Source organism: Trachemys scripta, chromosome 18 (assembly GCF_013100865.1).
Source record: "Trachemys scripta elegans isolate TJP31775 chromosome 18, CAS_Tse_1.0, whole genome shotgun sequence".
NCBI lineage: Eukaryota > Metazoa > Chordata > Testudines > Emydidae > Trachemys > Trachemys scripta.
Window position 1 is genome coordinate 10,499,891 of NC_048315.1, and position 13,303 is coordinate 10,513,193.

Here is a 13,303-nt window from a genome sequence, read left to right on the forward strand (position 1 = left end):
CTGGTTTTAATGTGTCTTTAAACTTTCAGTTTGGCCCCTGCGCCCTTAGAGGGAAAACTAGCCTGAGTTTTTTACTTTACTTGTTGATGTATTTTGCAGACTTTAGAGGAAGAATTGTTTGGGAATAATGAAGAGAGCCCTGCTTTCACGAACTTCTTGAGTTTGCTAGGGGAAACCATAACACTCCAGGATTTCAAAGGGTGAGGAAAATAAAGGAAACCGTTTTATAAATAAATGTAACAAAAGACCACTTAAGGTGTAAAAACATCCAATGCCTTAGAAACAGAAGTCACTTCATTGCTGGACTGTGTTGTACAAACCAGAAACAAATAAAACTGTGGCTGTTCTTTCAAACCCTGGGGAGCTAGTCAAGGGGTCACAACGGCAAAGAAAAAAAGAGTAGCAAATTTGCTTTCCTTTGTTTTAAAACACCAAGTTTCATTTCAGTCACAAACGACACTAACCCATATGGAAAACACACTCAGCATGTTCTCGTGTACTTTTCTAAGTGTGGTGCAAACCTATAATGAATTTGCAGAATTTGCATGAACAAAATGTATCTGATCATGGTATCAGATGATCATCCCCAGGGCCGGCTCCAGGCACCCAAGCACATTCTTGGGGCGGCACCTGGTAAGGGGCGGCGGAGGGAGCGCGGCACGGCATTCCGCGGGCGGGGGGGGCGCTCTGGCGGCGCGGCGCTGGGTGGGGTGGGCTCCGGTTGCGCGGGGCTTGGTGAGGGGGCGGTGCAGGCGCAGCGCTGGAAGGGGGTTCCGCCGGTGCTTGGCGGGGGGTGGGGGCGGGCTCCGGCGGCGCGGCGCAGCGCGGGGCTCGGCGCTCGGGGGGGGTTCCGGCAGGCGGCGCTCAGTGGGGGTGCGGCGCGGGCGTGGCGCTGGGGGGGGGGTCCGGCGGCGCTTGGCGGGGGGGGGCTGCGCGGCGCTCGGGGGAGGGGTTGGGGGGCGGTGCTTTTTTTTGCTGCTTGGGGCAGCAAAAAAGCTAGAGCCGGCCCTGATCATCCCTGTCCTTTTGCTCTGTGCCATCATTGCAAAAGGGATGATAAGCTGGCTTCACTAGTAAGGAAGAATCCCCAGGTAGTATAAATTTGAAATAGCAAGTCACATGCCACTGGCCCCATAGTACCTGTCATAGGGGGCATGTCTGGGGAAGAAGACCTGGTTGGAACACCTCTGCTGTCGGAATGGCCCCTTGTATCTATTGGTAGCTGGGTGCACATTAGAGCAACCTTGAGGGTTGCTCCAATGGGCGCAGGTTTAGGGAGCTATAAAGGTGGCATGAAGCCTGACCCTGCAAGCCCTCCTGTTTGCTTCAACAGGAGTTATGCACGCATAAAGATGGCAGGATCAGGCCTCAATGGCTATTTCCCACATCACACTACCAGAATTGGAACCAATTATTAGCCTTGTTGGCTGTCTCTGCAAGGAAGCTAAAGACTGAGTAGCCCATGGAGACTGAACCCAACCAAACTTTCGCTCATTTTTACTACTAGCTGTGGACCGTTTTTTTTCTTTTCTTTTAAATTTCTGAAACATGCTGATAATTTGTCTTCCCCCTCTGCTTTCACACAGTTTGAGGCTTCCAGGTTTGGCCTGAGACTAGGGCTGGAAATGATTAAATACCCAAAGAAAGGCTGTTTTGTAGGCTTGGAAATCTCAGATAATTACGTTCAAGATCTGGTGTCAGATGCTTCTCTGAATTCCAAACCACTGAAAATTAACCTCCAGATTACTAATCATTATACATGCTAACTATGTATCCGCTAATTACTTATAACAACAATAACTAACTATATATGGATACATGAGTTCGTTGTCTATATCACTAGCTAGCTAAGTATAGATGCATACAGGAGATAGTTGTCTATATCATTAAATAATTTAACAACAAGCTATGGCCTTGGGTCAGTGTTCTGTTAGTATTTATTCAGTTCTTTCCAACATTTTCTTTTATTTCTAGTTTCCGAGGGGGCCTGGATGTAATGCATGGTCAGACTGGTACCGAGTCTGTGTACACTGTATTCAGGGACAGAGAGATTATGTTTCATGTCTCCACAAAGTTGCCTTTTACTGAAGGAGATGCACAACAGGTAAGAGAGAGAGACGACCTTGCTTTAGAGAGAAACTTTTAAACAGAAAGGAAAAGCTAAATATTAGAACTGAAGATGAGTTTGGAATTATTAAAATGGACATTGGGTATCTGGAATGAATGAAAAACTGAACATTCATTTCCAGTAGGCGCCTTTAACGTTTGTATGTGCCACCTAGAACAATTTAAACAGTGTGGTTTTATAGTCCCTAAATTCAAGCCCTTTGAGACTGGCATGGTTAAGAAAGTTAAGGCTTTGTCTACATACAGAGCTGTACCCCTTTAACTACGTTATAGTTAAAATGGCACAAACCCACTAGTGTGGATGAAATTATACTGGTATAAAGGTGCCATATAACAGTATAGCTTATTCCTGAACAGGAAGGGGAATAAATTATATTGGTATAGGGCACCTTTATACAAGTATATCTGTGCCCACATTAGGGGTTGTACCAATATAAGTATTTTGGTAAACCATCATGCCCCCTAACTGATATAGTTAAACTGGTACAATGTGTGTAGATCAGGCCCAAGTGATTTCCCTTAAATATTGAGCAGCAGAGATTTAACAGGTGCTGATTTTAATCTACAAGTCCCTTCATGTTTTTGACCTAATGTAATTAGCGACGTCACAATTTTCAGGCTTGGATGCCTAAAGTTGGATACCTAAATCTATAGTTAGGCACTGAAATGGCCTCATTTTCAGGGGTGTTGGGAGCAGTGGAGGCTCAGTTTCAAACCAGGATACTTATTTAGGGGCCTAAATATGAATGTAGGGAATTAAATTAATAGATTTTAAGGCCAGAAGGGACGATTATGAACATCTACTCTGACCTTCTGCATAATAAAGGCTATAGAACCTCACCCAATAATTTCTATATTAAGCCTATAACTTCTGTTTGAGCTATAGCCTCTGAGAAAGATATTCAGTCTTGATTTAAAGACTTCAGGTGACTGAGAATCCACTCTGTCCTTAGGTCTAGCTTCGGGCACCCAACTTTGAAAATTTTGGTCTAGGTAATTGCTCATGCAAAGTAGATATTTGTTTTCAGGAGACATCTGAATGCCTACTTTTAACTATCGAACATTTATGCTCTCCATTCAGCTCCAGAGAAAGAGACACATTGGTAACGACATAGTGGCAATTATATTTCAAGAAGAAAACACTCCATTTGTCCCAGATATGATTGCCTCAAATTTCTTGCATGCATACATTGTTGTGCAAGTGGAGAGCCCTGAAACAGACAATGAATCTTACAAGGTAAGAGAATTCTGAAAGTGAAACTGCTGAATTTTGGTTCTGTGAGTCCACCTGAGATCTGACAATGGATGTGCAGTTGTCACCCTTAAAAACGTACCAGTTTTAACTTGGATAAATAGATTAGGGCCCAGATGCTGCAAAGACTGTTGAGTGCTTAATTTTATGTGATTAAGATGACTCACAATACATAAAGCTAACTATAAATGTGAATCTTTGAACCTTGCTATGGGCCCAATCAAAAACCCATTGAAGTCAATGGGAGTATACAATATCACCTTGTACTTCCTTTTATTGACCATAGGAAATATCTTGAATACTGTAAATACTAAGGAAAAACACTTAAGCACTCCATTTAAAGCATATGGAAATTAAGTACAAGCTTAAAGTTTAAGCACTTACTTACTTTCCTCTATGCATACATGAAAAGAGACAGCCATGACAATCAACAATTAATCCTTCCTGCAGTAAAATTTTAAATACGTCAGACTGGCATATGCCTCAGATTTGTGGACAATAAATAAGTAGTTCACAAACTATTTACCTTTTTGTGGACTGTTTATGTATATTTCATATTTGTGTTTATACTGTGTATGCACATAAATAGTGAACATAAGAACATAGAACAGCCATACTGGGTCAGACCAAAGGTCCATCTAGTTCAGTATCCTGTCTTTCGACAGTGGCCAATGCCAGGTGCTTCAGAGGGAATGAACAGAACAGGTAATCATCAAGTGATCCATCCCCTGTCGCCCATTCCCAGCTTCTGGGAAACAGAGGCTAGGCACACCATTCCTGCTCATCCTGGCTAATAGCCATTGATGGACCTATCCTCCATGAATTTATCTAATTCTTTTTTGAACCCTGTTATAGTTTTGGTCTTCACAACTTCTTCTGGCAAGGAGTTCCACATGTTGACTCTGTGCTGTGTGGAAAAAAAAACGTCCTTTTGTTTGTGTTAAACCTGCTGCCTATTAATTTCATTTGGTAGCCCCTAGTACTTGTGTTATAAGATGGAGTAAATAACACTTCCTTATTTACTTTCTCCACACCAGTCATGATTTTTTAGACCTCTATCATATCCCCCCTTAGTCGTCTCTTTTCCAAGCTGAAACGTTCCAGTCTTATTAATCTCTCTTCATACGGCAGCCATTCCATACCTCTAATAATTTTTGTTGCCCTTTTCTGAACCTTTTCCAATTCCAGTATATCTTTTTTAGAGATGGGGCGACCATATCTGCATGCAGTATTCAAGATGTGGGCGTACCATGGATTTATATAGAGACAATATGATATTTTCTGTCTTATTAGCTATCGCTTTCTTAATGATTCCCAGCATTCTGTTTGCTTTTTTGACTGCCGCTGCACATTGAGTAGATGTTTTCAGAGAACTCTCTGCAATGACAAGTAAATGTATACAAAAATGTCTAGTACACAAGTGTTTTAACTCTAATAGTATACTAATTCTAAGTGGAAGATATTAAATTAGTGCGCTATTTAATTTTTTAATTTGCCTTAGAACATTTTATAGCCTTCTGTACACAGTTCTCAAATGTACACAGAATAAAAATGTGTATATATATATATATATTTTATCTGATAACTATTAAGAGAGAATGTAAGGTATAGTTTTTAAAATTGAAATACATTACTTGAAGCCGTGAACAAAAATGGAATTCATATGAAAACTAATTAAAAACTACATACAATTAACTATAAAATTAATGTATTTAATGCAGGAATAAATGATTAGCCTTGGGAATGGGTATATCTCTAAGGCAAGTGCTGTGATCTAGAGTAACCTTTGCTTAAGCCTTTTGGTAAACTTTTGTGCTTGTGAAGGTGATATGACTGGTAGTGTTACAAGGGAACCTGCGAGTTTTCTATCCAGAGAACAAGGAACATGCAACAAGATTATTACAAAGAACATGGCCCATTGCTGGAATTGTGCTGAGACATGGTAGTGAACGTAGAGGTGAATCCACCCTGTGTGAGAGTGCAACTGATTCACTTTTCATTTCTTCTTACCCTTCAGGCTCTTAAAGGAAGTGTCTAACTATTACAGCAACTTCTGCACAGCAATATAGTGTCCATCCCACCACACCCCATCTGCTAGGGACTGTCCCTTCCTTTCATTTTCTGCACACGCATTCAAATTGTGGTCAAAAGGACGCTTGCTGTGCACACTTAGCTGCTTGTTCCTGCATGCTTCTCTCTTTACGCTCCTTGGTCTAAGCAGATGATTTTCTTTGGCTTTTAACATTAAGAGTTAAATCTGTTAGAACTGAAAGGGACATTTTGCAACAGAAGCCAGCCACGCAAATTAAATCACCCGAATGGAAACATAATTTCACAACATTAGGCTCTAGCAGGCTATTCTGCCTCAGTGACTGCAGGTCTGGAAGTAGCAAAGCAGGATTTATTAGTGTCTTACTTTCTTTTTTCCCCATTTCCAAAGAGCCCCTTCCAATTTGATGGCAAATCTGCCCTGAAATTTACTAGCATCCATCTTTATACCCTGCTTAACTCTTCTAACAAGTTGGCTGACTGCCAGAGCACTGCAGACATCAGTAGCAGGCCAGAGCATTAAAGGGGCAGGCGGTCTATTGACCAAGCAATGTCAACGTACTTGTCAGATGAAGATCTAAAATTATCAGCCAGCTTGGTACATTAGCCTATTCCCACATTTTGAGGGTACAGTGTGTGCTGCTTGTGACCGGGAGCAGACTAGAATCTCGCATAGCCCTCACCGTGTGTTGATTAGGGCAGGGGTACACTAGCGGAGCAGGTGTGAAAGGTAACGTTGCATACCACTGAGACAGGGTAATTCTTTATTGTTGGCACTGTGATCGGGCCGACAGGCCCCAGTCAAGGATCAGGGCCTAGACTCTGTAAACAAGATGGTCCCTGTCTCCAAAGAGTTCACACCCAAAGAACAAGTGATTATGACAAATAGAAGGGGGCACGCACAAGGCATCAGTGAGATGACTGTGATTAGTGTAATAAGGCAGTGGGACCTAGAGGCGAGGGCACAGGGCGGGGACTCAGGAATTGGACCCGGGTTTCCTAGCGATGCCACTGGCTTAAACACTTTGTTCTAGCCAGTGAGTCTTCAGTACAAGTGGAAATCCGTCTCAGAATGGGGATTTGACTTCTGCTTCTTTGTAAGAGGAGTTTATTATTGTGTCTGATTTGTATTACAGCGGCACCTAGAAGCTTGCAGTTGAGAACCAGAGTCCCGTTATGGCAGGCGTAGCACATCCCCACAGTGTAAGCACTTACCATGACCCCAAAGAACTTACAGGCTAAATAGATAAGGGGGGAAAAGAAGCAGAGAGGCTTGCCCGAGTTCACGCAGCAGATCAGGGGCAGAGCTGGGCATAGAATGCAGGTCTCCTGACTCCCAGTCAAGTGTCCCTACCACTCTGCTTCTCTCCATTGTAGTCTTGTGCCCCTTAAGTAGGCCGGGCTGTAAACGGATACAGTACATTTAATGAACGTATGCCTTGGAGCACATCTGTGTTATGAGTCTTGCTAGCAGCCTTGCCTGGATTGCCGCCGAGATACTCCAAGAGAAGTGAATACTCTGGGCATTACTAATATGTTGTTGCTGCACCTGTGCGCTCGAGTAACTCATATATTCTTGCTTTCTTTTGGTTCTAATAGGTGTCGGTCACTGCCCGGGAAGATGTCCCTTCGTTTGGTCCTTCTCTGCCAAGCCCACCAGTATTTCAAAAAGTAAGAAATAGAAAGCACAACGAAGGAGCTTTTTAAAACCCAATATCTACCCAAACGGTCTGAAAGTGTACCCGTTTATTATGTAAAATATAGTAGGGTTGAGGTCAGAGCTAGAGTAAAACTCTAGGGCCAGATCCTCAGCTTGTATCCATCAATCAGCAAGCAAAACTATGCTGAGTTGTACTGGCTGATTTGGCTGATACAGGTGCTGGATCTAGGCAATTCATAGAATATCAGGGTTGGAAGGAACCTCAGGAGGTCATCTAGTCCAATCCCCTGCTCAAAGCAGGGCCAATCCCCTGACAGATTTTTGCCCCAGATCCCTAAATGGCCCCCTCTAGGACTGAACTCACAACCCTGGGTTTAGCAGGCCAATGCTCAAACCACTGAGCTATCCCTCCCCCCAATTCAGTAGAACACTGAATTATTAACCTTTGATCTCTAAGGATCTTGGCAAAATCCTGAGTTGCAAATGAAAATTATTTGGTGGGAGGTTCTGAATCTAGTCCAAACCAACCCATAATTTGGCACAATTCTCTGTACGAGAGATGCCAAGGAGCAGAATTCTGCAGCTGTTGGAGGGTTAGGATGGAAGAAAGTGCATTGGCAGAGCTGTTTGGAGCAGCCTGAACCAGCGCCTGCCCATGCTGAATGGCTCTAGTCATTGGTATTTAGCCTTCGCTTTCATGAGACATGAATACACCCACAAATATTGTTTTAAAGAAAAACAAATTAATTTAGATGTACTATATGTTTAATTTCCTAATTAAATATGATCTATAATATATCCCACACAATAGCAGTATCTGTGTGTACATAAAATCAGACGTATATTTAAAATATTTTTTTTACATGAGCGTATCCCATATTGGCTGTGTGTGTGTAACTAAATTAACAGTGAAATCAGTCCCTGTGTAGAAGATCAGCACAAGGCTTGGGATCCACGTAAGCCTTCAAAATAGGGCTTAAATTGGATTTAATTGACCCCTGCACAGTGATGAATTTCCCCCCAGTTGCACATACTTTTGCATATAAAATGAATGGTTGTGTTGAGTCAAGAGGTGATGCACTTTGCACTCTTCCCTCTGAGTCACGAATAAACTAATGCCCAGCATACTATTAATAATACCTCGCTCTTGTATATCACTTTTCATCAGTAGATCTCAAAGAACTTTACAAAGTAGATCAGTATCATTGTCCCCAGTTTCCAGATGGGAAAACCGAGGCACAAAGAGGTAAAGTGACTTGCTCAAGGTCACTCAGGAGACCAGTGGCAGAGCCAGGAGTAGCATCCATATCTTCTGAGGCCTAACCCGGTGCTCTATCCACTAGGCCATACTGCAGTGCTGAAAGTGTTTTCTTTCAGATGGGACCAAGGTGTTCTCACCCTTCCATTTGAACTCCCTAAAGAAATTGTGGCTGGGGGGTTGTTAAAGGTTGTTATTATTAGAAACCTCCTCCCCACTTTGTCTTCACTGACTCTGGAAGGAATGCTCATTTGGTTAGGTCTCTGATAAAATGCAGGAGAAAAAAGTAAAGCAGGATGGATTTGTAACATGCCGCTAATGCTCAAGTGTCCAGGATGTGACGTGTCGAGATGTATTTGCTGGCATGGAGGATTATGGACAGTTTAGCTACCTAAGAGTATTTAAATGGTTTTGATTTACCAACCTCACTTCACTTATCCCTTTCTAGAACACAGAGTTCAGGGAGTTCCTGCTCACCAAACTCATCAATGCTGAAAATGCTTGCTGCAAATCTGACAAGTTTGCAAAGCTGGAGGTAAGGAGAGTAAATATTTTTTTTTCTCTCTCTCTCTTTCTCTTGTCTCTTCCCCACCACTGTCCTCTCTTTTGGGCCAGTCACAAAGACAGAGTAAGACTAGAAGCAACTGGTGTATGAATGGAGGAAGTTCTTACCCATTCATCTTCCTGGGCTACCATGTCCCCAGTGCAATTTCTAGGTCAAAATTTTCCTTAGGGAAGTAGAACCTCACCCCTTACCTAGTACCTCCTTAATTAAGGGAAATTTTGAAAGTGATCCTCTGCATAAGTGCAAACCACTGGTGTGGGGGATGATGGGAACATGTCCCCCCAACTTTTTACCTCTCTATCTGGTACAAGCCTCATACGTTCATAACCTGTCTCCCCTCCCTGCATCTTTTTTATATGGCCGAGTGTGTGTCCTTCAGTTCTCCGCTGCCATGACATAATGAAGTGTGGGCCCCAATTTGGACCATATTGTCTGGGTGACAATAGATGCTCTTCCTACATCCTTCATCACAGGAAGTGTGTGCTGTGCTACTGTATTAATGTCTATGAATGTCCTCTGGAATCTATTTGACCTAGACTTTATTATTGAGCTGGGTCAGCACATCAGGGCAACCAATGGAAGAGCCACCTCAGGTTTTGCTGTCTAGGCAGTTTGTAGTCACGTTCATGGTACATTCTCATGCTGTTGCAATAAGATGCTGATTCCCTGAATGTCCTGGGCTGAGAAGATTGTTTCTACCACACGGAGCCATTGTTGCATCCATGTTACCTTGTTCCTCCTGCACCAAGAGGCTTTCAAACGCAATTCACGCACCAGCTACTGTGTCCCTTTTTATTCTTTCAGGACCGGACACGAGCTGCATTGCTGGACAATCTCCATGATGAGCTCCATACACACACACAGGCAATGCTAGGGCTGGGGCCAGAGGAAGATAAGCTTGAGAATGGAGGTCATGGAGGTTTCTTGGAATCATTTAAGGTAAAGAAGAGCACCTTACCTACAGCTGTAGGTAGCATGGGCTATGGCCCAGTAAGCCCCAGAGTAATGAAAGATCAGAGAACCCAAGCTGATCCCAAGAGTGGCTTTTGGGAAAAGGAGTTTGGCGTCAAAGCAAGACCTGGGGATCAGGTAGAAGAGATTTTTGCAAAAGGCCCCAATCCAGCAAAGTACTTTTAGAACATGCTTTACTTAAAACAATGGAATGGAAGTCAATGGGAATGCTCACGTGCTTAAAATTAAGCACATGCTTAAGGGTTTTGCTGGATCAGGGCCTGTATCAAGGAATCCCTCCTCCAGAGACAGTGCCGTAACAAGGGCGAGGTGAGTGAGGCACTTGCCTCGGGCGCGCAAAGCGGAGGGGCACAGCTCTACTGCAATCGGCGGCGCTTCGGCGGCAGCTCTGCCGCTGCCGCTTCATTCATTCATTGGCGGCAATTTGGTGGCGGGTTCTTCTCTCCGAGAGGGACTCAGGGACCCACCACCGAAGAGCCTGGAGCCGGCCCTTGCCTTGGTTGCAAAAATTCCTTGTTACGGCTCTGTCCAGAGCATTTGATAATTCCTTCACCTGCCACTGTCCATTACTGTTCATGCCTTCTTGAAAGCATGCCGGTAGTACTCAGGGTGAACGCTCAGATTTCTGTGACAAATGCCCCTCGTGACCTTATTAGCTGCAAGAGACGTCTCGCAGGCTGCTCTCCAACCTCCGTAACTGCTTTTGTCAGCAAATGCTTTCACTGCATTGCCATGTGCCGCTGGGCCGTGTCTCTGCACAGAACCTGGTCGTTGTGCTGAGAGACGAGACACTTCCTAAGATGATGCTTCTGAGATGGGGAAGTAAACGGGCGGCCTGACAACAGGACTAATAGGTGGTGGTTGCTGTTTTTAATGTAGGAAACAAGATGAGAGATGGGTATATTTGGAGAAGAGAGCAGGTGACGGGGCTGGTATAAATGCCTAAGGGGAGAAAGGGGGAAGGAGAAGAAGAAAATGCAAAAGTCTAAAGAAAAGCGAGGGAAAAGAATAGAGTGAAACGCTGAGTGACCGCTCAAGGGATTAATTGCCGGGCAGAGTTGGATTCCTAATCATGGTGGAACAGAAATGTACTCAGCACTTTGGGGAAGTCCCTAAGGAAAGGAGGCTGCCTCATAAGAGTGGTATCTCTTGGACAGGCTCCATAGTGAACGAAAAGAAAGCGTGGCAGGAAGTGTTTGCATGTGTAAATATGAGGCCAAGCGTTACTGGGACAGCTATACCTGTACGCTATTCTGGCAAAACACTGCTAGTGTGGAGGCAGCTCAGGCTGGCAAACCTGCGCTTTTGTTGATATAGTTTATTCCAGCCTCCCTGAGTAAATAAGGTCTACAGGCAAAAGTACAACTGGTACAACTGCATCTAAACTAGGGGCTTTTGCCGGCACAGCTGTGTCTGTCAGGGATCACGCCTCAGCACACCCCTGGCTGACATACTGTGCCAGTGAAGGTTTGTAGTGTAGACCAGAAGATAGAAAAATAACAACTGAGTTTACGAAGAGCTGATGCAGACAGTGTCAAGAAACCCAGGGCTACTCCAAACCCAGCATTGTGACATTGTTCACAAGCAGTAAAACATAAGGAAGCGCTACAGAATACCATAGTTCAGAATTCCAAGACAACTGCCCCTGTATTCCCCCTCCAGGGTCCCTCAAAGGCACCCACATCTCCTTCCCTCCTGACCGGGGTCCCTTCAGACCCCCACATCTCCCTCCCTCCTGACTGGGTTTTTTCCAGGCTTCACAGTTCCCTGCCTGCATTGTGATATCCTCAGAAAGCCAGACTGCCTAAAAGGCCACCATCTCAGCTTCCTCTCCAGAGGTTATGAACAGCGTTAATTGCTAACAGTTTTGAGTTCCCATGCAGCTCTTTCTAAGCAAGCGCATTTGTTCTTAAGGTAAAAGCATTACAGAGAAAACATATTAATAACAATAAAGGAACCTACACAAATGCTATATAGTTTACAAGAGGTCACCCCAGCCCAAAGCGAGTGGGGGCTGCCAAATGGCTGAGTCAGTAGGGCACACAGTTGACAATCTGATTCCAGCTGCTGGCTGGGTTGTTCTAATAAGACAGAGAGAGTCTCCCTTCAGCCCCCAGCACGTATGCTGTGGGATATCTGGAAGCTGGATGCTTTCCTGGTTGCTGTTCAGAAACATATGGCTTGCCGAACAGGGCTAATATCCTGGAACTTCTATTCATCTCCCTCTTGCTATGGCTCAGGCCCTGCAGGCCACAACCCTGTTTCTAGCAGCTTCTGAGGGAGAGGAAAAGAAGAGAGGAAGATGAAAGCAAAACCATACGTAGCTGTTCCCAGGCTAGTCTGTGATTTTCAAACTGTTCAAACAGCTTTTGCTGCCCGAGGGTTTAGACTTTTAGGTGTGTTTTCTCAACCTGTTTATACTCGAAAATAATTATTTTATGATTGGTAAGGCAAAGTAAGCATTAGAGACTACAGAATTATTGCATGTGACAGTGGTCCTTCCATCTACCCCTTTAAAACATTCAGGTTAAGAAGTTTGGGCCTAATTTGAATCTCATTTGTGCTGTTTTTACACTTGTGTAACTCTTTTGACTACAGTGGAGCTACGCCTGATTTACACAAGTGTGAAGCAGATTTCACGTACCCAGCAAACATGGGCAGTAGAATTACCCCAGATGTAGAAATGATACAAAGCGGGGTCGTAATCAGGCCAACAGACACATTGGTGTCTCATGTTGAGCACCCAGAACACTTTTCACAGAGCAGTCGCACTATATCTGATCTCTGTCCTCCTCATCAAAGGAAACCTGCACAACATCTGCAAAAGACAAGTCTGGGAGCCTCAATTCATAACTTTACTAGACACTAAAAATCACAGACTGAATAGAGACATTGGATTTATGGCTTATTGCAGCAATCTAACCCACTAACCTCCTCTCCTTTCCCCAGTGCTTTTTTCCTCTTCTCTCCTCCCTATGACTGGTCCATTAACACCTGGAGAGATGTTAATGGACCACTTCACCTTGAATGGTCCCTTGAAATATGTGTTAACTATTTAGGTGTTCCACCTTGTATTTAACTGTGACACCGAATACCTTTCCCAGACCTGAAGAAGAGCTCTGTGTAAGCTTGAAACTCTCACCAGCAGAAGTGAGTCCAATAAAAGATATTACCTCACCCACCCTGTCACCCAGAAATTAAGACACACAAAATGAATGGACAGTTTTGAAATTTTTGGCCACAACCCCTCTGGGTGCTGGATTCTGATTTCACACCATTTTTACACTGGCATAACTCCACTGAAGTTACTGCTGAAATCAGAATCAGACTTATCTTCCCCATCTTTAATGATACTTCCTAGCCTAGCTCCTAAGTGTAGGTGAGGTTTCATCAGATAATCATTGTATTGTGTTTAGATGT

The 13,303-nt window shown here is 43.9% G+C and overlaps 1 protein-coding gene across 2 annotated transcripts in view; it reads left to right on the forward strand.

Moving 5' to 3' along the window:
• RAP1GAP2 (RAP1 GTPase activating protein 2) overlaps positions 1 to 13,303 on the forward strand; it is a 224,923-nt gene that overhangs the window by 197,513 nt on the left and 14,107 nt on the right. For both annotated transcript variants that reach the window (XM_034752610.1, XM_034752611.1), the window contains 6 exons: positions 100 to 200; positions 1,975 to 2,104; positions 3,209 to 3,364; positions 7,028 to 7,099; positions 8,795 to 8,881; positions 9,716 to 9,850. In XM_034752610.1, coding sequence (XP_034608501.1) covers positions 100 to 200; positions 1,975 to 2,104; positions 3,209 to 3,364; positions 7,028 to 7,099; positions 8,795 to 8,881; positions 9,716 to 9,850 — 681 coding nt within the window. The remainder of the gene's footprint in view (positions 1 to 99; positions 201 to 1,974; positions 2,105 to 3,208; positions 3,365 to 7,027; positions 7,100 to 8,794; positions 8,882 to 9,715; positions 9,851 to 13,303) is intronic.